The 26,295-nt window shown below is 39.1% G+C and overlaps 1 protein-coding gene across 1 annotated transcript in view; it reads right to left on the reverse strand.

Annotated features, from left to right (window-relative positions):
• Positions 1-26,295, reverse strand: part of LOC103128887 (transmembrane protein 132D) — a 661,492-nt gene that overhangs the window by 293,627 nt on the left and 341,570 nt on the right. The window contains exon 3 of the mRNA XM_060192666.1: positions 11,665-11,811. Coding sequence (XP_060048649.1) covers positions 11,665-11,811 — 147 coding nt within the window. The remainder of the gene's footprint in view (positions 1-11,664; positions 11,812-26,295) is intronic.

Below are 26,295 nucleotides of genomic sequence, written 5' to 3' on the forward strand. Positions count from 1 at the left end.
TTCATGAATGTGAGGTAATATTTCAGGGTTCCTGTTCCATCCTCTCTCCTCTCCTCTGCCTTTATCAACAGCTGGGAGTATGGATCCACCTGTCAACGCCCATGTTTAGGGAGGAAGCAATTGCAGAAGCCAGACCTTCCACCTTCTGCATCCCACAAGGACCTTGGGTTAAAGAATAGGAAAGCTATCAGGGGAGGGGAGGAGATACAGGGTTCTGGTGGTGGGAATTGTGTAGAGTTGTAGCCCTCTTATCCTATGGTTCTATCAGTGTTTCCTTTTTTAAATTAATATTTATTTTCCCTTTTGTTGACCTTGCTGTTTTATTGTTGTAATTATTATTGTTGTTATTGATGTCGTCGTTGTTGGATAGGACAGAGAGAAATGGAGAGAGGAGGGGGAGACAGAGAGGCGGAGAGAAAGACACCTGCAGACCTGCTTCACTGCATGTGTAGCGACTCCCCTGTAGTGGGGAGCCGGGGGCTTAAACCGAGATCCTTGAGCTGGTCCTTGAGCTTTGTGCCACATGTGCTTAACCCTCTGAGCTACCGCCCCCCGACTGACTCCCTAATGTTTCCTTTTTATAAATAAATTAAAAAAATAAAACCATCTAGAAAAGCTCTACCAAATAAATAAATAAAATACTTTAAAATACACACACAAAAAAACATAAAGGGGAAAAATAGCCATAGGTAAGGGGCAGGGGTTATTGTGCAGACACCAAACCTCAGCAATATACCTAATGACAATTAAAAAGATAGAAACTGGGAGTCAGGTGGTAGCGCAGCGGGTTAAGCACACGTGGCGCAAAGCGCAAGGACCAGCATAAGGATCCCGGTTCAAGCCCCTGGCTCCCCACCTGCAGGGGAGTCGCTTCACAGGTGGTGAAGCAGATCTGAAGGTGTCCGTCTTTCTCTCCCCATCTCTGTCTTCCCCTTCTCTCTCCATTTCTCTCTTTTCTATCTAACAAAGGCGACATCAATAACAACAACAACAACGAAAAACAAGAGCAACAAAAGGGAAAATCAATATAACAATTTTTAAAAAGAGAAATTATAGAAAATATAAAACATGAACACTTGAAACTAAAATAATGCATCTTTCCTGAGTTCTCTTACCAAAATGAGATTCTTAGAGCATAAAAAATCAGGACACCTTTCACAGTTGGGCTGTAAATAAAGCTTCTTTGGTTGGATACTATAATTTTTCTTTTGTTTCCTTTTTAATGAACCATGAAATACCATTATCTTTCTAAACTGCTCCCCAGGTCTTTGAGACGCAGAACATACAAACATAGCATTTGTTCCATCAAACTAAGCAAACCAGGGCAATCTGGAGTGTTAAGCACACTAGGTAGGGCACTCACTGAAAAGTGTTGTCATAGAGAAAGAGACACAGATTGAAAGGTCATGGAGGTCTGTGAAGCCCACTGATGAAAAATGTACAAAGTACAGTCGTCTCCTCCCACCCTCAGAAACACAAGGCAAATTAGGACATATGCAGAAATCTATGCACTTAATTTTCTGTTGATGATGAAAACCTATCAAAGCAAATATGGCTACACATGCTCACGGTGCTTAGCAAATTAAGGTGTTCGTCTGTTGCATTATGCATATATTTCACACATGCATATATAAATACAGAAAAGAGAGCCAGTGAAATAGCTCACTTGGATAATATGCCACATTGCCATGTGGGTGACCCAGGTTCCAGTCCCACCCCTCACCACACTGAAGGAAGCTGTGATGTCTTTCTTTCTCTCTCTGTGTGTCTGCTTCTATCTTTAAAAGAGGCATTTTAAATGTAGAAAAGATAGTTAATATGTAGATAAGGTGATAGATATATAAAGAGGAGTTATACAGATGATGTATAGATTAAAAGCTACAGGCATGGTTCCAGGTTGTGGTGCACCTGGTTGAGCGCACATGTTACAATGCTCAAAGACCCAGGTTCAAGCCCCCAATCCTCACCTGCAGGGGGAAAGCTTTGTGAGTGGTGAAGCAGGGCTGCAGGTGTCTCTCTGTCTCTCTTCCTCTCTATCTCTCCCTTCCCTCTGGATTTCTGATGGTCTCTATCAAATAAAAATAATGGAAAGATTTTTAAAGAAGATATAGACATAGAGATGAAGACAGCTTTGCCCTATACAAAATTAAAAGTCAGAGAGTAAAACCTTAAACACAAGATATTTGGTGCATAAGTAAATGTTCAGATGCATACATGAACATACACATTCACTGAATTTTATGTAAACTAAAAAATTTATAGGAAGACAAATAGCCTGGGTTTTTCTGGGTGGGATGTGACACAACATTACTTCTGCTATGGCAGACATTTCTTCGTATTCCTAACAAAAAAGACTTTTCTCTCTCTCCTGGAAGTAATATATAAAGGCTGGTAGAACTATGTGGAATACAAATCTGAAACAACCAAACAATTACTATGATCTAGCACCCAAGCACACATAGGGAGCAATTTGCTGAATATCAGTAAGGGGTGTAACATAATTATCACTGCTCTTAGGTTATACTTATGAATAGATGGTTTTCTTGATGATCTCAATGTGTGTGTGTTCACATGTGTGGCTATAATCGATTCACATAATCCAGTGAAGGTTGGCATTTGTTATTTCTGTGGCTCAAGCACAAAAAACAGTCTTGGTTTTAGTATCTATGGTGCTCCAGGCTTATCAAAAACAAAGGCAGTTTCTGCAAGTAAAGATGTGGGGAAATAATTCACCACTAGCATCCATTGAATGTGTGTGTTAAATAATTTAATTCTAAATTTGGTGGTCTACTTGGAAATGGGAGACATTAAATACCAAATATATGGATGTAATAAAAATAAAGCAACACAAGGGTAAATTAAGGCAAAGCTCAGACTTCCTCATGCTACTGCATAATGCGATTGGGTGAGTGTCAGGAAATGGTAAATGAGCTGGCCGGAAGTATAATTTCATGGGGAATTGGGCTCATAATTCCCCTTAACTGTACTGCTCTGCACTTGAGTTATCACTGTTTCCTTTCCTCATCTCTATGTTGCTAATGAAAGTGATAGAAACAAGCTCATATTCTCTGGGACAGACTTAGTGCCTCCAGGAAGGTCCTAAAGCTCTCACCTTTGTAACACCGGCTAAGAGTCCTTGAAAACCTTCCTCTGAAGCTGGGATTCAAATGGTGAATTTTAATAACAGCCATCTCCTCCTACCTACACATTTACTGACTGTACTTTTCTTAAAAAAATAACACATTCAGTACCTCTCTTCTATTAAATAGCTTGAGTGATGATATATCCTACACACTACTATTAATGTTTCTTGCTTACTTCAACATTACATTTTCAGGTCAATATAATATAGCTAGATGTTAGCAACTAAATGTAGGTTATCTCTCATAATCACAGCATAAAGTTCTATTATAATAATGTATTGTTTGTTAGAATCAATTTCCCTTGCAATGGACATTTAAGTTGTTTTCAACTGCTTGCTTTCTTTAAAAAAATGTAGAAATAAAAACACTTGCACACATCTCTATATAACCATGGCTAAACTTTTATCTGGAGTAGATGTATTAATAGCAATAATTTCAGGCACATGTTGATGCATGCTTTGAAGTTCATTATCCAAATACTGAAAGCTATTTCTCTAAAGTGGATGAAACATTTTATGATACTTGGGTGGTGAATAAGGGTTCAGTGTCTTCCTTCATTCTCAGGAAATTCTTTTTGTTATTTGCATCTTTTTAGGGACTGACATTATTTGGTGAAAAGATATCTATTAATATCAGAAATAATACCTCAGTCTATTGTGTCACTAACACACAGAAATTATTAAAATAAATATGAATGGGAAGGCTTTTGATAGATTCTAAATTTAAACATGAAGGATTTTTGTTGACACAAGTTCCACATACAACTTCTGTAATTCATATTAAACTTTTGGCAAGTTTCCATTTAGACTATGGAAATAAAAGAATCTTCCATGGTCTAGAAGAATTTAGGCATGTGTGCAGCAGACACTAATATAAATATTTTAACAATCTGAAGACAGTAGGTGGACAGTGTTCTTGATGATCTCAACATGTTTTCATTCACATATGTGTTCATACGTGAGTCTCACTATAGTCCAGTGAATCCCAGACACTGTTGTGTCAATGACACAGAAGTGGTCTTACTACATAGTTCCCCTCAGGTGAATACAGGATGCCACTAACATGAACTGTATATAAACGAGGAATAAAAATTTGATCCCCTGAATCTTATACCTACGTTCTTTCTTCACTTTATAAAGAAATCAAGCTTCACATGGTGAATAGTCTGTGTGACTATTTCAACTCATGTATCTCAGTGATGAGGATCTTGAAAATATAGCATCAAAATAGCAAACCTGACACAAGACAGATACCATTTTAATGACTTTATATCCAACCGTAGTAAGATTTTGTTGTTAAATTCAAACTAGAGGTATCAGTAAGTTTGAATTGTTTTATCAAAAACAGAATAATGGGTCAACAAGATAGTTCACTTATAGTGAATCTGCTTTGTCATGTGTAGGACCCAGATTTGACCTTTCCTCACACCTCCAATACAGTGGAAGAAGCTTTGATTTAGCTAAGTATTTCTCTCTCTCTCTCTCACTGTCTCTATTGTTTTATCTGAAAAAGTCATCTCAGAGCAGTAATACCTGGTAATGATAAAAATACATACAAGTAGAAAATAAATATGGATAGAAAATATCCCTAATCAAATTTACATTGGTTTTCTAAAAAAAAGTTTAAGGCACAAATATCAGTAAAATACAACCATGTATACTATACTTTTGTTCTAAAGACTTCTCATATTTTTCAATCTACAGTATCTTTACTATAAGTAATTTTGGCCTAAGACAAAAAGAAGTCAGATATTTCAACTTGAGTAAGCCAGCAGATATGCAAAGCCTTTGGAAATAGAGTTAGCCTTCCACTTTGTAATTACAAGGACGAACACCCAGGACTCTACTAAACAACTATTTCCAGGCTCACAGTGGATCACAATTTATTTGTTTTCTCAGATCTTATATTTTCTTCATTCAAAGAAAACATATTTTCACCTTGGGTGAGCTAAGGAAATGAAGGAAAAGCATGTATCATAAGTACTAACACCAGCTGGGGATAAATGCTACCAACATTCTGATTGATATATCAGTTTTCTGTCTATTTTTTATTAGTGATTTAATAATGCCTTACAAGATTATGGGGATCTAGTTTCATATCTCACCCATCGCCTATATATCCTCTGCCTATATATCTAAACAAAATTTGCATTATCTTCTCAGCTCCTGTGTAATTTACTGATTTTTATAACTGTCTTATGAAAATATAATCCAGATACTGTAACAGTTACCAGTTTAAACTATATAAGTCAATGGTTGTGAGTGAATTCACAGAGATGAATAACTTCTGTTAATATCTAATTTGAGGCTGTTTTTATTGTTCCCAGAATAATTCTCCTAAAAGAGGAGTTACTCTCCTCTTTTCTCTTTTGAATCCCAGGGAACTTTTGATCCAGTTTCAGTATTAAAAAATTGCAATTCTGAACACAGAACATAAATGAAATCATGTCTTGCCTCCACACAGAAACGTACTGTTTCTATGTTTTGCTAGGTAGTATAACATTTTCATTGATCCATGTAGCAGTTTGTATTAGAATTTACCTTCATTCAATCATATCCCCATATAAATGTATAAACTAAGTTTGTGTATCCATTTTCATTGGCTGAGATGACTAAGATGATTGTAAATAACTGTATCCATACAAAAGCTGGATAAGGGCAAAAGACCGGCATACTTTAATGATGGCTCTTTTGGTCACTACCAGGCTACTTCATTATCCAGGGCCCTAGTCAAGGAATCCTGGGATTCCCACATAGACATGTTGAGCCTAGACCTCTAACAGATCCCTCTCTCCACTGTCACTGGTCATCACTATCAGGAACAACATAGTGGACCCTCTTGTGGGCCTCTACAAGACCTTTTCCTCAGTGTATCAATATTGGTAGGGACTGCCCTACTCTCTGAAGGGAGGTTGGATCAACATACTCTGCTACTTGAGGAAGTTGGGTCCTGCAATGAGTGCAGCCTAGACTGTTCCTAGCTACTGACTACAGAATGCAAACTCAGACCTACAGGGATGCAGAGATTATACAGGCTACTGTGCTGAATATGGGCCCCAGATCAAATTGATGGGGTTTACAGTTAACAATATTTATATACTTTCCCATATTTGGCAGCTACTCTCTTCCCTGATCCAGCATTCTAGTCCTATTTTCAACTCTGACATCATCTCCCCAGACAATACCTTTAGCTCACCTGCATGTCAGCTGTTGGGCCCAGGCAAAAATTAGTAAAGTCATGGGCAGCTTGGAATATACCTAAGATAGACCTACTAGCCTTTTCTAAAATGGAGATGCCTATATCTTATCTGATATAGTCTTACTTTTAGATTCTTGATTATTAGACAATTTATTCTGCTTTATATCTTAATGCTTTTTTTAGCCACCAAATGTAGATGTTACCATGACAACAACCTGACTTCCCTGGACAAATGACCTCACCAATGTACCCTGGAACCCTACCTCTCCAGAGCCCTGCCCCACTAGGGAAAGATAGAAACAGGCTGGGAATATAGATTGACCTGCCAACACCCATATCCAGTGGAGAAGCAATTACAGAAGCCAGACCTTCCACCTTCTGCACCCCATAATGGTCCTGCACCCATGCTCCCAGAAAGATAAAGAATAGGAAAGCTTTCAATGGAGGGGATGGGTTGAGGAACTCTGGTAACGGGAATTATGTGGAATTATACTCTTCCTATCCTAGAGTCTAGTGGATCATTATTAAATCTATAAAAAAAAAAGGTGACTGAAGTTTTTGTGTGGACATTTATTTTCTTCTTTTTTTGTTGTTTTTCTTTCTTTTTTTTTATTTATAAAAAGGAAACACTGACTAAACCATAGGATAAGAGGGGTACAACTTCACACAATTCCCACCACCAGAACTCTGTATCCCATCCCCACCCTTGATAGCTTTCCTATTCTTTAACCCTCTGGGAGTATGGACCCAAGGTTATTGTGGGATGCAGAAGGTGGAAGGTCTGGCTTCTGTAATTGCTTCCCCACTGAACATGGGTTTTGACAGGCCCATCCATACTCAAAGCCTGTTTTTCTCTTTCCCTAGTGGGTAAGGGCTCTGGGGAAGCAGAGCTCCAGGACACATTGGTGGGGGGGTGTGTCCAGGGAAGTCTGGTTGGCATCATTTGGAACCTGGTGATTGAAAAGAGAGTTAGCATACAAAGCCAAACAAACTGTTGACCAATCATGGACCTAAAGTCTGGAATAGTGCAGATGAAGAGTTGGGGGGGCCCTCCATTTTGTAGATAACTAGTAGGCATATTTTAGTTATATTCCAAAGTACTAGTGGTTTGGTTTTGTTGTTGTTGTTGTTGTTGTTGTTTGCCTGAGCCTGAAATCTGATATGCAGGTGGATCCTGATTATTGTCTGGGGAGGTGATGTCATGGCTGGCAGGAGGACCAGAAAGCTGGATCAAGGAAGAGAGTAGCTCCCAAATATGGGGAAGGTGTATACCTACTGGTCCTAATGATTGGTATGTCATCTCTACTATCCCTATGTCCTTTCTTGTTTATATTAATCTTGCATTAATTTTAAGGGATTTAAAAAATGTCCTCAGTATGGAGTGACTTGGCCTACTATAGATATTTACCTGTCCAGAAAAAAATGTCTTTCTGGCTCTAAAATGTCCATTCCTGTTTATCTGTCACATATAGCTGTCTATATTAGACAGTCCTAAAGTTTCTGTGTTCATGTTTCTACACTTGTACATCATGTTCTTCTTCTTTATTTTTATTTGTGATTTGATAGTAGCTTATAAGATTATATGATTACAGGGAAATAGTTCCACATCACACCTGCTGCCAAAGTTCTGTGCTCCCCCCATCCAGGACCAGCTTAGATCTCACAAAGTCTTCTTCTTCTCTTGTTTATGTATGTTTGAGACTGGTGATCTCTATATTCTCCTCCAGCTCACCAAGTGAGCTCTTTAGCACACACTCCTCTGTAATGCTAACGAATACATGACAATGCCTGTAGCATATCACTGAGGTGGGTCCTCCCACCCCTATTATATCTCAATGGACAATTCAAAAGGCTGTTGAATAAAAGAGTTGGCTACTGTTATAATTGTTGTTGTCATTTTGAAAACCTCACAGCATTTCTTCTTTACAGTTTGCTGAGACAGAAGTGTGTGCTTCTCCGATGCATGAAAGCCATATATTAGCACGGTACTGAGGAAAAATATATGTCTGGCTTCAAAGGTACCACAAAGTCACCATCTCAGACTGAATTTGGGTCATCGGGGGCCCTTATGTGTCAGAGGAATCAATTCCTGTCTCTTTTAAGTCATTCTTATTTTCATTTGAATTTAAATAAGCAAATCCAGCTGTTCATTATGCTGATATTTACTGATGCCAGCATATCCTCACTGAACATATTTATGATTTTAACTGTGTCTCTTTATTTGTACTTGTACTTTAAACTACTTTTTACCTATGGCACCTTATGCTACAGCTCAAATTATTTTATTTTATTTTATTTTATTTATTTTACTTGATTTTATTTTTATCGGATAGTAAAGAGAGAAATTGAGAGTGATGGTGGAGGTAGAAAGGGAGAGAGAGGAAGAGAGAGAGAGAGAGAAAGAGACTCCTGAAGCTCTGTTTCACCACTTGTGAAACTTCCTCCCTTGCAGGTGGGGGTCAGTGTACCACTGACTGGCTCCTAAACTGGTGGGGGTCAGTGTACCACTGACTGGCTCCTAAACTGGTGGGGGTCAGTGTACCACGGACTGGCTCCTAAACTGGTGGGGGTCAGTGTACCACTGACTGGCTCCTAAACTGGTAGGGGCTGTCAGTGTACCACTGACTCGCTCCTAAACTGGTGGGGGTCAGTGTACCACTGACTGGCTCCTAAACTATGTGTTTTAAAATTAAACACATTACCCACAATAAATGGAACATCAGTACCTTATGAAATTGATAATTGTGAAAAAAATGATTAAATATTAGCTACATAATCCTGCTTGTCCACAATGTATCAGTTCTAAATAGTGATGCTAAAGATACAATACTCTTAAAAGAGATTAAATCTTCAACAATAATTCTTTGTAGAGAGCAAAAATCCTTCTAAGTTCAAGTTTATTCCACTCCATTTCTATGGAGTGTTATCTAAAATCATTTAAATGATTTTAACTCTGATAAATTCTGGGAAACATTACCATGCAGAGAAGGGGAAATAAATTAAAAAATGTATTGTTTTGTTTACACATTTATCTCAATATATGATATGTGATACTGGGTAAGATTCAGAAAAGTGTAAAATGGAATATGATGGAGAGACATACTTCTGCTTTTATAATATTTTCAGGCAATACTTAGTCAAAAGAGATTTCTTAGCTTTGATAACATTCATGTGTTAATCCTGTGTTGATAAGGGTTCCAGAAACCAGACTGCTTGAAAAAATGGAGGAATGTATTTCAGCTTAGATAAGAAATAGTCACTCACTCCTCTTGAGTTCCTCATATGCAGGCAAGTATCTCCTTAATCCGCAAAATTACACCTGTCACAGTTACTTAACTTTATTAATGTAACTATGAGATACATATTGAACTATTAGCAGTGGAAAAATCCCATACTAAGTCAGACATTTTTTTTCTTCTGCATTCTGTTGATCGGATTAATTTTAAGTATAAGTGAAAAAACACTCAAAGAAAGTAGCAATCATTTATAAAATAGAACCACTCCTGAAGGAAAACCTGCTAATATTAAACCATATATTTCTTGATACATTTTTCAATTATTCTTAAGGTAAAGAAAAACATCTCTTCACAGTTCATTCACTATCCTAAAGAGCAGAAAATAATTTGTCTTTAATTCTATGTTGTAAATGATACAAAAAGTTTGAAGGATAAAGGTTGTCCATATTAATGAATAAACTATTAAAATATTTATTTTAATAGATGCTTTACAAAATAGACAATACATAGCATAGTAAAAAAAAAAAAAACACTATACAAACAGTTCCCCAGTAAAAAGTGTTTAACTTTTCCCCCTTAACATCTTGTTCCTCCACAATATACACTATCATTGTCAACCCCACCACTCAAAACAATTCCCATTTTTGGGGTTTCTTCCTAAAAAAAAATCAGAACAGCTTTTTTTTTTTTTCCCTCACCAGAGCACTGTTTCCACTCTGGCTTATGGTGGTGCGCGGGATAGAACCTGGGACTTTGGAGTCTCAGGCATAAGAGCCTGTTTGCATAACCATCACGTTATCCACCCCCCTTTTTTTTTAAGAGGAGGGGAGGACAGTGGGGGAGAGAAAGATAGACACCTGCAGACTTGCTTCACCACCTGTGAAGGAACTCCCCTGCAGGTGGGAGCCGGGGGCTTGAACTGGGATCGTTGCACTTCACGCCACGTGAGCTACTGTCTGACCCCCCAGAACAGCCTTTTAACATATGAACTGTGACACCCTTACTCTTCTGGACAGGGATGTCAGAAATCAGTATGCGTACTGGTGGATGTGCATCACAGAATATCTAAGAACAGAGGCAAAATCTATTTCTAATTCTAGAATGCCACTAAACAAGTTCTTCTGAGAACTCTGCATGTATCAGGCCCTGTTGTGGGGACTGGAATATAACTAACTACATGAAAGTTAGACATATTCCCCAAGCTCAAGAGTTTCACTTCATTCTATATTTTTAAAATAAATACATTTCTTATTTTATTTATTTATTACTGAATAGAGACAGAGAAATTGAGAGGGAGGCTTAGAAAGAGCGAGAGACAGAGAGACACCTGCAGCTCTACCTCGCCACTCGTGAAGCCTTCCCCTGCAGGTGGGAACCTGGAGCCTGAACCTCGGTCACTGCACACTGCAATGTGTTTGATGAACCAGGTGCACTACTGCCTGTCCATCCATCCCATTCTATCTTTATCAAACAAGACTTCTCACTTTAGTGGTGTAAGAACTGGGTTCCAATCAAAGTAAGCAAACCTCTACATCAACACATATACATATACCAACAATATATAAACATGAATATCCTAAGGCACCTATATCACAAGCACAATCTACCACTCTCAAGAGATCGTCAGCCCCCTGTGACTGCCATGCGGATAGTTGAGAACCCATCTGAAAGCGCCAATACACATCAATACCTTGCATATAAGCCTAGGTGATAAATGAAGCTTGTGTTCCCCACATGCCAAGTGTGGTATGTATTAGTTCTCATTCTACACTTTTGCAACTTGGGCCAATTTTTTTTTCAGATATCCAGACTTCCAGACCAGTTCAGACTACAGATGGGAAAGAGGTTGAGATAAAGTGTAACATCGTTTGTGGATAATTTCTATCTGCATAGGTTGTAGTGGTCACACTACAAATAACCACGCGCCTTTCTCAAAGGAAAAAAAAAATCTCTCTATCCTATTCAAAAGCACTAATAATGTGGTCACATACATAGTGTTCACTACAGACAAGACAGTTGTTAATAAATCTGAAAAATGAGCCCCCAACGCATCTAATCTGCACCCGTAGAAGGCTACTGGGACTCACCTGTTTTCTGAGACAGTGGGTTTTTTCTGACACACAATGACAGCTGGCGCATACTTGCTGGTGTAATCCAAGTTTTCCTTGACCTCCCAAATGGAGGGGCTGCTGGCTCTCACTCCAATTATGTTCACACCTTTCTTCACCTTTGCCCTGAAGGAGACAGGAAGTGCATGTTTTAGACTACTTGGGGACACTGGAAACTTAATTGCTCACTGCTGTCTTATGGGTATAAGTTCATGTAGAATAGAATCAGATCACTGGTCTGCAACCACCTTCCAATCTATTGGATCAAGTTTTCCTGATCATTCCTACCTTCAACAGGAAGCTGCTAACAGGAGACTCTAAGTAGAAGCACAACCTACATAAAGATATATGGGGTCTGGGTATTGGCGCACTCTGTTAAGCACACATATTACCAAGTGCAAGGACCCAGGTTTGAGCCCCTGCTCCCCTCCTGCAGGGAAGTTCTCTTCATGCACAGTGAAGCAGGTCTTCAGGTGTCTATCTTTCTCTCCTTCTCTCCTCTCGCAATTTCCCTGTCCTATCTAATAAAAATCAAAAAAACAAAACAAAGGAAAAAAAAAAAGGAAAAAGTGGCCGCTGGGAGCAGAGGATTCACAGAGCCAGAACCGAGCCCCAGAAATAATCCTGGTGGCAAGAAAAAAAAGAAGAAGAAAAGATATATGGGAAGACCATCAAACTAGCTCTCCCATGTAGTGACAAAGACAAGCTTTGCCATGCATGTGAATCAGGTTTAAGTCTAGTCCCTACTGCAGTGGAGGCAGCCTCAGTGATGTGATCTCAGTCTTCCTTTTTCTCATTCTCTCTCTCTCTCCCCCTCTGTCTCTCTCTCTCTCACACACATACACACACACACACACACACACACACACACTTTCTCTGTCTTCATATATATATATATATATATATATATATATATATATATATATATATGATGATGATGTACTAGTAGATGGCTTTAGTGAAAAAAAAAAAAAAAAACCCTCCCCCAGGACAGTTAAAACCAAAGGAAAAAGGGAAACAAATTAAAACTTCAAACATAAGATGATTAATTATAATACACAATCATTGACTACTTCCTGTCTGCATGGATGTACACTTTCTTAGAAGTTTCTAATCTGCTTTCCTAAGCAGTGTTGCAAATTCTAAATGAGGAGGCTGTAGCTTAGACAGACTCAAAGATAATGAGGGCATGGACAACATAGGAGGCTGGGGTGTGAATGAGCCCTCAGAGCCCAATTTGTATTGCTTCTTCCAAATCATCATCATCATCATTATAGGATCACATCACTGCAGACACCACCTTCTGATACTATTCGATGGCTTACCACAAACCAAGGACTATTCTGAGTTCCTCATAATTTTCTCTCATCAAGATCTCACAAGGGCCCTATGTGATTGGTACTGTTTCACTGTCACAGAGAAATAACCGACAAACCTAGGAACTGCTAGGTTAAGTGCATACATTATGGTGTACAAGGACCTAGGTTCAAACTCCTGGTTCCTGCCTGCATGAGGGAAGCTTCACAAGCAGTGAAGCAGGGCTGCAGGTATCTCTCTTTCTTATCCCCCCCTCTCAATTGCTCTCTGTCTCTATCCAATAATAAATGAATGAATGAATGAATGAATAAATAAATAAAATTTTAAAAAAGAAGCATTCTTTAAAACAATATTGGCTACCCCAGTCATAACTACTATGCAAAAAAGGGGCATTAAATTAGAAAAGAATTTAAACTTCCACTTTTTGCAGATGGCATGATAGTTTACGTAGAAAAATCAAAATTTCACACTAAATGCATTTTAGAGTAAATAAAACCAATACAGTAGAATAACAGGATACACAATCAGTAATAAAAAAAAATCTGAGGCATTTCTACATACAAGTAATGAGCTAGGAGATAAAGAAATCAAAACAATGCCATTTACAACCATGTCTAAAAAAAATCAGATGACTTGGAATAAATTTTACAAGAAGATGAAAGACTTGTCATCAAAAACTATATGTCATTGTTGAAAGAAATGGGAGACGACAAAAGAAAATGGAGGACAGTGAATGCTCATTATTTGGCAGACTTAACACAATTAAGCTATCCATTCTACACAAATGAAATCCCTATACAAACTCCAAGGGGATTCTTTAAGGAAATAGAATACACATTATTGAAGTTCATTTGACATCACAACTCATCATCATCCCTCCAATTTTCAATGAATTCCTGGAAAAATTGAGTAAGAATAAAGGAATTACATTGACTTCAAACTGTACCGAAAAGTCATGGGAATCAACACTCTGGTGTTGGGGTGAAAGGAGGCACACATATCAATGGCATGAACAGAATCATGAACCTAAAAACACATCCTCAAATATATGGAGAGTTAATCTATGAAAAATAAATCAAAAGCACAAATGGGGCAGGAGAAGGCAAGTGGTTGCTCAGCTGGTTCAGCACACATATTACCATGCTCAAGGACCTAGGTTCAAGCCCCAGGTCCCCACCTGCAGGGGGGGAAGCTTCACAAATGGTGTTTGAAAGTGTCTCTCCTTCTCTATCTAATATATATACACACAAAAAAAATGAAGGAAAAATTCTTCAATAAATAGCATTGGAAGATTGTACAACAAGTCAAATGCAAAATAATACAACTGGGTTATCATTTTACACCATGCACAAAGAACTCAAAATGTATCAATCTTTGATATTAACTGGATTTGAATGTTAAAGTACAAACCTTCAGGTGCACTAAAGATAAAATAAAGGAAACACTCTATGAGATTGTCTTTAGCTATGTATTCTGAAAGCCCACTCCAACACAAAGAGAAACAAAAGCAAAAATTAACACATGGGATTACATCAAACTGAAGAGCTTCTTCACAGTAAAATAAATGATCATTAAAGCAGAAATGGGGGGTTGGGCGGTAGTGCAGCGGGTTAAGTGCACATGGCACAAAGTGCAAGGTGGTTGGAGCTCCCGGCTCCCCACCTGCAGGGTAGTCACTTCACAAGTGGTGAAGCAGGTTTGCAGGTGTCTATCTTTCTCTCCCCCTCCCTATCTCCCCTCCTCTCTCGATTCTCTCTGTCCTATCCAACAACAACATCAATGGCAACAATAACAATAATGACAACAGGGCAGCAGAATGTGAGAAAATGGCCTCCAGGAACTGTGGATTCATAGTGCAGACACCGAGCCCCAGCAATAACCCTGGAGAAAAAAAAAGTAAAAGAAAAAAGAAATATAGCTTCTTAAGTGAGAGCAGATATTCACAAAATATAAAGTGACAAAGGGCTGATATCAAAGACATGAAGAAGTCGCTAAACAACAAAAACCATGGGGCGGGTGGTGCACCCATGTAAGTGCACATATTACAATGTGCAAGAATTTGGGCTGGAGCCCCTGCTCCTCACAAGGGGGTCCGCTTCATGAGTGGTGAAGCAGGTCTGCAGATGTCCCTCTCTGTTTCTCTCCTCTCTATCTCCGATTCCCTCTCAATTTCTCTTTGTCCTGTCAAATAAAAATAAAATAGAAAGAAAAAATAAATGGAAAAAAAAATGGCCATCAGGAGCAGTGCTTCAACAATACTGGTCCCGATCCCCGGTGACAACCCTGGTAGCAATAAACAAACAAACAAATAAACAAAAAAGACAGAAAAATCAAATGATCTCACAAAAAATGGGGAGAAAAACAGAAAGATAATTCAACAAAGAAGATAAACAGATGGACAAGAGGTACATGGGAAAATGTTCACCATCACTTATTACCAAGGAAACTAAAATCAAAACTACACAGAAATACCATATCACACCTGTCAGAATGGTCAACATTAAAAATGCCAGAAATAATATAATAGATGCTGGTGAAGGTGGGGAGAAAAAGGAACATTTACATCCTGTTGGTGGGAACATAAATTGGCTCAGTCTCTGTGGGATCAGTATGGAGATTTCTATAGCTATTAAACACAGATCTGTCATAAGATCTAGAAATTCCGCCCCATGGTATCTATATGAAAAACATAAAAACACTAATCTGAAAAGACAGTTGCACACTTATGTTATAATTATACTATTCACAACAGCCAACATTTGGAAACAACTTAAGTGTTCAATCACAGAAGACTACATAATGAAATTGTGGTCAGTATGCCTTATGGAATATATACTTATATATGGGATGTAGCTATTAAAAAAAGTTTCAAATCTCCTGCCAACACCCACGTCCAGCGAAACAATTATAGAAGCCAGAACTCCCACTTTCTGCATCCCATAAAGAATTCTGGTCCATACTCCCAGCGGGGGAGAAATTATAAGGGGAATGTGAACAGAGGGCCTTGAACTCCAACTCTACCAGGACACAGAGAAGAGAAAAAAAGGAGGGACATTTAGAAGTAGTAATAGGTGTAGGTGTGACTTGGGAAGGAAGAGCAAATATAGACAATAGTTGTAGAAATAATAGTTAATAGAAATAATAGTTAACCCATATCTGCAACCTTAGGAGAACAGTTATAGTTTCCAATGGAGGGGATGGGAATACAGAACTCTGGTGGTGGGAACGGTGCAGAATTATACCCCTGTTATCCTGTAATTTAGTAAATCCATATTAAATCACTAGCAAAATTAAAAATGAAAACAAAAATACAGGAAAAAGCTCAAATCTTGCCTTGAACTATAACATAAATGTAAGTGGTAAGTCAAATAAAAGTCAAAAGGAAGAATACAGATGAATACCAGAGCACCTCTACCTTGTGCACCTGGTGGATATAACATACAAAGCTGGAGAACTGAAACGTGAAAGAAACATTAGACACTTTTAGTCTATGTCTGCAGAGCTGATGTTATTAAGAGAGAAGGGAAAGTTGGAATGGGGGAGTGGTGGCCCAATCTCTACTGGTATACAGAGCTTGGCACTTTGGTGATGTGGGCTATGCTAACTCATATTTTGAAGAGTCATGTGATTATATCCTCCTGAAAAAATAACAATATTGTAAAACCATGTTTCCTCAACAATATGAAGAAAAAATGACTTTGATTCTACTGAAAAAAAAATCAATGCTAGATGGAATGGAAAGTGTAATAATAAATAGATACATAAATAAAAAATTAAAAACATACTAAAGGGGCCAGGCGGTGGCACACGTGGTTAAGCACACACATTACAGTGGGCAAGGATCTGGGTTCAAGCCCCTGGACTCCACCTGCAGGGGGAAAGCTTCATGAATGGTGAAGCAGGGCTGCAGGTATCTCTCTGTTTCTTTTCCTCTGTATCTCCCACCTCCCTTCTCAATTGCTCTCTGTCTCTATTCCATAATAAATACATAAACAAATTTTAAAATATGAGAAAAGTGTACAAGTAGCTGGGTGGTAGCTCACCTAGTTGAGTGCACACATTACAACGTGCAAGGACCAGGGTTCAAGCCCTCCCCCACCCCCGCGTGGGGAAAGCTTTACAAGTGGCAAAGCAGTGTTGGAAGTGTCTCTCTGTCTCTCTCCCACTTCCCTCTTGATTTATACCTGTCTGTATCAAATGAATGAATAAAGATAATTAAAAAAGAAAGTGTCCAGCAAAAGGACACCACAATGGATTACAAAGTTTGTATGCACTTGAAAAAAAGTCTTGTTTAAAACATCAAGAGCCTTAAAGCAAGAGTATTATGAGAGACTTATGGGGGACTGAAGATAAAAAAAAAAAGGTGAGGAGGAGAAGTAAAAAAAAGGAGGAGGAAATTAAACCTTTGAAGATTTATTCCAGAAACACACATATACACATGTGTAAACACAGTGAATACAAATATTAATATATACATGTGTATACACATATGTAGCTATACACATATGCACAGAAAGACACAGACATAAACATTCTGTATGAACACAAAGCCTGCTGCTGCATCCCAAGCCCCTTTCACTGGAACTCTCTCTTAGGGTCAGAGTAGACAGGTGGCATCACTCCCTGCTATCAGAAGCAAGAGGGGAAATTAGAAGAATATGCACTTCCCCCAACCTTCAGAATACTAGTCCCCATCAAAAAGACTTACTATTTTAGTTTATTTATGCATTATGAGAGAGAAAGAGAGACAGAGAGAGACATCAACCAGAACACTACTCAGCTCTAGCACAAGATGGTCTCAGGAACTAAACCTGAGGCTTTTGGGGTCTCAGGCATGATTGCTTGTGCTCTAACAGACTGAGCTATCTCCTCAGTTTCCACAGAAACTATTAAAAATATACTATACAGAAAAACTTATAGAGCCATTGTGAGAAGCTTTCCAAGGAGAGGGTAGTTAGTTAGCATGGGTATCTCCTGGATTTCCTTATGTGTCTGCATGGCCACTCCCCACTAAGAGCCCTGGGTTTCTCTGCTCAGAATTTTCCTCAGAGATGACAATTTGTGTTACCACACCTCCTAGTTGGAGAAATTGAAGTTGTCTGTGTGACTTTCTTGGGAGTAGAGTGCACAATGGGGAGCTTGTGCCTGGTACTTCCTGACTTCCTCCACTATGCCTTTTCCCTCTGCTACACTTTGTTTACATATTCTGTAATATCTCTTACCCAAAATTATGACTCCATACTGGGTTCTATGAGTGTCTTCCCAGAAAAATCATCAGGGCCCAAGAAGAATCCTGGAGATCTCAATCCACATACTGGTTTGACCAGGCTACAAAGTCTGCTTCTCCTGTTTGGCACTTGGTGCCAGAATTAGCATTTTTGTTACTGACAGCATGACTTCTACAAGGGGGGGGGGGATACAACATTCTGTGTTTTAAGTAATCATTGCACAAGCTTGCCATATATACTTGGAACTGCACCTATGAGAGAGCAAAGCGTTTGACCTCCAGGATACTGGGGTGAAATCCTCATGGCAATGAGCTGCTTCCTGCCTGGCAGGGACTCAAATAAATTGTAGGTAATCAAGACAGGTGGCAAAACCAAGTTCAATTCACTGTGACCAGCTACCGTTTTATGAAGATTAATTCTAAGTCCTGTCCCAGTTACTGCACATTGGAATCTTACTGAATCAAATTGGTTTTCAATAAATAGGTCATCAACCTGGATTTGACAATCTTTTTTATTATACAGGAGATATGAGTACACGGACCTTTTCTGACACGGAACTGGCTTATCTTCCTCTCAAATTTCAGTCATAATTTGGTCATTTGGAATTCAGATGTGTCTCCAATGCATTCCTAAGTTATTTGTAAAGATCATAGTTGCTTTTTTGAAACTCACAAACTAATCTCTGTTGCCAATAATTTTAGTGAAACCACGTGAAGCTCTAATTGACAATAGTTCTGAGGAGAAACTCTGATATTGCGAACAGGACACCAAGAAACCATGTATTAAAAATATTTAGAGGGGGTTGGGCGGTGGTGCAGTGGGTTAAGCGCATGTGGTGCAAAGCGCAGGGACTGGCGTAAAGATCCCGGTTGGAGCCCCCGGCTCCCCACCTGCAGGGGAGTCGCTTCACAGGCGGTGAAGCAGGTCTGCAGGTGTCTATCTTTCTCTCCCCTTCTCAGTCTTCCCCTCCTCTCTCCATTTCTCTCTGTCCTATCCAACAACGAATTGCGTCAACAAGGGCAATAATAATAGCCACAACGAAGCTACAACAAGGGCAACAAAAGAGGGAAAAAATGGCCTCCAGGAGCGGTGGATTCATGGTGCAGGCACCGAGCCCAGCAATAACCCTGGAGGAGGAAAAAAAATATATTTAGATTTAATTTCCAGGTGGTGACACACCTAGTTGAGTAAACATGTTACCATGCACACAGAGCCGGGTTTTAAGCTCCCAGCCCCTACCTATAGAGGGGAAACTTCACATGTGATGAAACAGTACTGTAGACATCTCTCTTTCTGCCTCTCTATTTGCCTCGATTGTTCTCTTTTTTATCACAAAATAAATAAATAAATATGAAAGGAAAAATGGCCACCGAGAGTGGTGAATTCTTGGTATAGGCACTGAGCCCTAACAATAACCATGTTGGTTCCCACTTTCCTCCCACTAAATATATATATGAGAAAGAGAGATCAAATTACCCATATTTCTGGTCAGCTGGCATCAGTGGCAGGGATGTAGCCAAGATCCTCAGGCATAAAAGTACTGTACTCACTAGAGTTTGCAGTGAGTACCCCCTAACACTTCCTCTCCACTATTCCAACCTTTGGGTCCATGATTGCTCAACAATTTGTTTGGCTTTGTATGTTAACTCTCTTTTCAGCCACCAGGTTCCAGATGCCATCAGGATGCCGGCCAGGCTTCCCTGGACTGAAGACCCCACCAATGTGTCCTGGAGCTCTGCTTCCCCAGAGACCCACCCTAATAGGGAAAGAGAGAGGCAGGCTGGGAGTATGGATTGACCAGTCAACGTCCATGTTCAGCGGGGAAGCAATTACAGAAGCCAGACCTTCCACCTTCTGCAACCCACAATGACCCTGGGTCCATGCTCCCAGAGGGAGATAGAGAATGGGAAAGCTATCAGGGGAGGGGATGGGATATGGAGATTGGGTGGTGGGAATTGTGTGGAGTTGTACCCCTCCTACCCTATGGTTTTGTTAATTTATCCTTTCTTAAATAAAAAATAATTTTTTAAAAAAAGTATTGTACTGAGCCATTTACCTGGCTAAAGAAAGTTGTTTATACAGGCAGATCATTTTATACTAGAAGTACACATGTAGGGTATAATTTAGCTACTTTGAACTAGAGAGAAATATCTTTCTACAGTGTGAATATGTGTGAGATACAGTGGTGGCTCCTCAGATCCACTGCTAAGGTATTTACTAACAGGGTTTGTTTTGGGTTAATAATTCTGAAACCTTAATCTCAACTGTCAGTGGCAGTGTTTTGAGACCATTAAGATTATTCTTAGACATGTACAGTTGGGCTTCACTGGGCCTGAACCAAATGCTAATTCTTTCCTTTGTTTATGACAACTCAGTTACTTACATTCATTAATGGAGGTTTTATAACCTACTTGTGGTTCAATAAATATAGGTTACACTGACAGCTTCATTACACAGAGATAAACATTAACACTTGACTGTCAAAGATACTTGGATGGATAGTACATAAATACTATATCTACTATTGTGATGGGGAAAAGCCGTAATTTCCCACACAGTATGCACAGTGGACTGGCATAAATAAATCCTGCTTGGATTAAGGGTATACTGTGTTTAAAAATATGTACGTGCAGGTGTCACACAGATATCTAAGTAACTATAAATACACTTAAGAATGTTTATAGTGAAGAAGTTATCCACAAGTGCAGATACACTGCCTGCTATCACTCACACACAAATATATGTACATAAAAGGAAACCATATGTAAAATATATTTGTTATATACATATGTATAATTATAGATGTGCATGAATATATACTAGATAGACAGACAGACAGATAGAGATGCCATGTAGATGTTCTTGGAAGCTCTGATGTTAAGTGAAACAATGTACAGTATAATAAAACTCTATTCTCAAATAATGTCATTTCATTCAGTGCCAGCTATAATTTTTCTGTTTTTTCATCATGTTAAAACAAAAGAGTAGGTCTGGCTGGGAAGACAGCATAATAGTTATGCAAGACTTTCATGTCTGCGTCTTTGAATTCCAGGTTCAATCTCTCTCTCTCATTAAAATAAATAAAATATTTTTAAAAGAGCATTCTGTGGCCCAGGTGAAGGTACAGTGCACAGAGTGCTGGACTCTTAAGCACGGGATCTGGGTTTCATCCTGGCATGACGTGTTCTAGAAGGACACTATGGTTCTTATTCTTCCTCTTTCTAATTGATGAAAAAATCTTTTTTTAAAAAAACTGAATGAAATATTCTTATTTGAAGAGATCCTTATATATGTAGACTCCTACATTTAGACACATACTCATATGTTGATCCACACATATGTAGATATCTACATATAGACAAGAACACATTTCTTTGTGTTTTTTTTTTTTTTTGAGAGAGAGAGGAGGGGAAGACAGAGAGGAGAGGAGGAGAGAAAGATAGACACCTGCAACCTGCAGACCTGTTTAAACGCCTGTGAAGCCACTCCGCTGAAGGTGGGGAGCCAGGGACTCAAACCGGGAACCTTATGCCAGTCCTTGCTCTTTGTGCCATGTGTGCTTAACCCAATGCGCTATCGCCCAGCCCCCAGTGTATGTTCTAAGAACAGTGTCCAGTGACAGCCTTGAAATGCACTTGTTCTTTCTGCTTACCTCACACCTAGTCATTCTCTTTCTGGGTAACAGAGGATGCAATGACCATACAAGTATTGTACATTTTGTTCATAGCATCCTTCTTGATTAACTGATGCAAACCTATATTTCTACATCAGTCCTAAGTACAATACCAATACTGCTACTACTACTACTAATAATAACAATAATAATAATAATTAAAGCACTGGGTCAGTGCAGACCTTTCCTAAATTTCTCCCTGCTCCTTTTCTTATTTTCTATCATCAGTAGTGGAAAGAACAAAATCTGTCCTGTTTACCCATATGTAGCAGTTACTGGTATATCATAAACTCTGTACTAATTTGTTGCCTTTATGTATTTCATTTGTTTGTTTTTATCAGAATGCTGCTCAGAGCTGGTGGCGCAGGGGGTGAACCTGAGACCTTGGAGCATCAGGCATGAAAGTCTATTCAAAGAACCATTATGTTCCTTCCCATATATTGACTGTAAACCGATTATCTATCAGCATTTGTATCTATGTTCTTTACTTCAAAGTCCACATGCTCCTGGCACATAGCACTTCACTTATGTAGATAAGCACTTTCAATCCCATCTTATTGTCTTGGTCCTGCCCTGGCCTGGACAAGGGTGTGCTGGTTTAAGTGATTCACAGGTCTTTAAGAAACACCCCCCCATTCTTTCATGAGCATTGGGTCCTCTTTCAACTCCTGGACTAAACTCTTCAAAGTGTTCTCTGCTACAATCTTTATCTATGCAGTTTAATAGGGAGCTTATCCTGGCTAAAGTGATAATCTAAGTGAATGGAATCTAAGTGAAAATCCACACCATTTTTCATCAAACACTTCTACTACTGAAAGTATACTTTGGAATCAGCCTTCACAGAGGCATACTTATTTATCTATCAGCTCTGCACCCAACAATATTATGAAATAATGCATGTGCTATGAGAAAATATAAATTAAAAATAAGTTTGCAAGTCCATGTGAGGGAAAGCTCCATATGTTTTATCACTCTGCACACCCTTTGGTATGGCTGCTCTTCATTCTATTTGAATGGAGGAAATTCAGTTCCCAAGTATGGGAGGCATAAAACCTGGCTCTAATGGAAAAGCAGTGAATGTAGCCTAGTGAGGAACTTAAGCTCTACTGTTGGCTGTGTCCTCCCCACCCCCATCTGTCCCCTCTCTCTCTCTCTCTCTCTCTCTCCCCCATTCCTTCTCTTCTACTCTTCTTCCTCTCTTCCTTTTTTTTTTGTTGAGTCAGAGTTCCCACAGAGTTTTCCACTTTGTTTTTTGCATTCATAAAGAGAGACACAGAGAGGTAGAAACACCACAGTGTCCTCCACTGCCATATGGTAGGTATACAGGGGCTCAAACCTGGCAAGTTACAGGACCTACCTGGTGAACTTTCTCCCCTCTCCTGCCACTGCATATGTCAGATGCTCTGATTAATTCTCTCTCCTTTTCTCTCTCTCTCTCGTTAAGAAAATAAAAAGTCTTTCCTTCCATTTAATTTATTTATTTATTTATTTATTTATTTATTTATTTATTTATTTTCCTGCTTCACCAGAAGAACCAACTGATGATGACAAAAATCTTAGTCTGTGCTGACCTTTGGAGACAGATAGAGGGAGATAGAGATTGATGTAAAAACACTACTGTCTTCCTCCAATGCAGTGGGGGCCAGGATCAAACCTGGAGTACACACCAACTACACACTCTGGGAGACTTAATTTTGCTGTGCATCCACAGTTTCCCCAGGGACTGGTACTTCAGAACACTTCACTTTTTGTCATTCCAGGCCATGATGATGCCACTTGGGGGCCTGGAGTGTGTGACTACCCAGCTTTGGGATGAGACCTAATTTTATAATCTGTGAAGAGCCCTAACCCTCTAATTTTCTAGAAACACATAATAATATTAGATTGCTGTTTTCGTCAGCCGTGAAGGTTACAGGAGTTTTAGAAGAATTGCTTAAATATACTTCCTTAATTAAGGAACATGCTAAATCAAACATGCTAAATCAAAATTAGAACTTTGGTGAACAAAACTGTATGTTCAGGTCTGTTTTGGGGGTGGCTGCTAAATTTTAATGACTTTTTTTTTTACTTAAAAGGAAATGTCAATATTGAAATAGTCTAAGTGGGAATGGATGAAAAGCTATACCATGAACTTCTAAGCCCTAACTTCTCTCCACATTAGCCCACATTTTCTGGGAAATATGTTTAGCCATGTAGATTTTTAAAAAAATACCTATGGCAACACACTGCATACATTTTTATTTAACACATCTAAAGAGAGAGAAAGATAGAGATAGACAGAGATAGATAGATAGAGAGAGAGAGAAGACACTATCTAGATCATCATTTATTTGTTAGGGCTTTATAACAACACTCTAACTGTATTTGAGCACTGTTTCATTTGATGGTCCCAGGGTGTTGAACAGAGAAGTAGTTTCCAATCTAACTCTCTCTCTCTCTCTCTCTCCCTCTCCCTCTCCCTCTCCCTCTCCCTCTCCCTCTCCCCCTCTAACCTCCCCCTCCCTCTCCCTCTCTGACATCAGATTCTGGGAAAGGAAAAAAATCAACTCAAAATGCCCAAGTCCAGTTTAGATAAAACTCAAGGGGTCTGACATTTTTACAGGTTCATGGATTATATGCAGGTGTCTTTCGCTTACTTCTTTTTTACCCCTGGAACCAAAGCCTTGATCAAGTATGATTTCACCACTCATGGACCAATTCTTGAACTCAGAGAACCAGAGAGTGAGTGACTGAGAAAAGGAAGACACCATCGTTGCACAGTGTTCCCCCTCATTGTCATAGCACCTTTCCTGTGGTAGCTGGGCTCAAAGCAGGGTCACATGTATGGTAAGTCAAACACCTGACCTGGTGAGCTATCTCCCCAGCCTATGTCCAGCCTTTTTAAGTTTTGAAATTATGCTAAAAATTAAATAAATGAATAACACTGGGGGCTGCACACTAGTATAGAGGGTTAATAAGTACACATGGCATGAAAAGCAAGGATCCCGGTGAGAGCTCCTGGCTCTCCACTTGTAGGGGGTGGATCTCTTCACAAGTGGTGAATCAGGTCTGCAGGTGTCTATCTTTTTCTCGCACTGTATCCTCTCTTCTCTCAATTTCTCTCTGTCCTACCCAGCAACAACAGTGGAAAAAAAGATGGCCACCAGGAGCAGTGGATTCAGAGTACAGGCACTGAGCCTCAGAGATAACCCTGGAGGCAAAAAAAAAAAAAAAAAAAAAAGCCCTTATTTAGTTAAAGATGAGGGAAGTTGAACACATTTTTATAAGTTTCATTTTGAATAACAGTTTAAAAGAAATGACTGTTCACATTCTGTGTCCATAGCTGTATTGTCTTACTGATCTGGTTTGCTTTTTGTAAGAAAATTGCTTTGTAAGAAAATTAATCCCTTGACCCATCTGCAACTGACTTCAGAGTGAGAACAAGTAGCAGAGGGATCCAGTTTTATTTTTTCCCGTGTATAGGTTTTATCAACACTCGCTATTATATGATTCACTCACTACCTGTTGATTTCAAATGTCATCTTTAATGTGCCTTAAATGCTTCTGTTTTTAGGTTTATTTTTGGTCTCCTCAATCACTTTCACGCATCCATCTGCCTCCTCACACGCCTGTACCCAAATGTTGTCAACACAATAGCTTGTGACACATTTTAATATCTTGTAGGCTGTTTCCTTCTATTCTCTCATAGTTTCTGGGGCATCTTGATGCCTATGTCGACAAGAATCATTTATATTAACACATTTTATATGGCAGCCTTTTAGTTTGGAGAAAAAATCGTGCCCCTGAAACATGCCTCTTTGAAATTGGAAATAGCATGTGTCAGTCAATTTGGGAGGTTGATGGTCCACAGCAGAAGTTATCTTTCAAAGGTAACAGACAAGTGTGTGTTGTTGGGGCCAGGATGAGCTCTGAATTGAAGAGGAAACCAGCTGTCTTACACAGCCTATTACAACAATTCTTACAGAGACCGATGGTTTTCTTTTTCTTTTCTTTTTGTGTTACCAGTTTTATTGCTATGGTTGGAGGCCTACACAAGGATACCATTATTCCCAATGGCTTTTTTTAATAGTATATAATTCAGAGACAGAGAGAGTGAGGAGAGAGAGAGAGAGAGAGAGAGAAATAGAGAGGCAGGTGGATGACTCAGTATAGCATTATTTCCTTCCTGCAAGTGGATCTGATGACTTGAACCTGGGTCCTTGCACGTGACAATGCTCATGTGTTACTGGGTGTTTCCCCTTCTTGGAGGGGACATCATGCATCTGTGCATTGGATGAGACTTCCCTTTTAATACTAGGCACTCTTCCTTCTGATTCCCCAATCTATTTGATGGGAGGTCAAATACAAAAAATAACAAAAACCTGGTTTCTTGTTCCTGATGTGAATCTTGAA

The sequence above is a fragment of the Erinaceus europaeus genome, chromosome 6 (assembly GCF_950295315.1).
Source record: "Erinaceus europaeus chromosome 6, mEriEur2.1, whole genome shotgun sequence".
NCBI classification, from domain to species: domain Eukaryota; kingdom Metazoa; phylum Chordata; class Mammalia; order Eulipotyphla; family Erinaceidae; genus Erinaceus; species Erinaceus europaeus.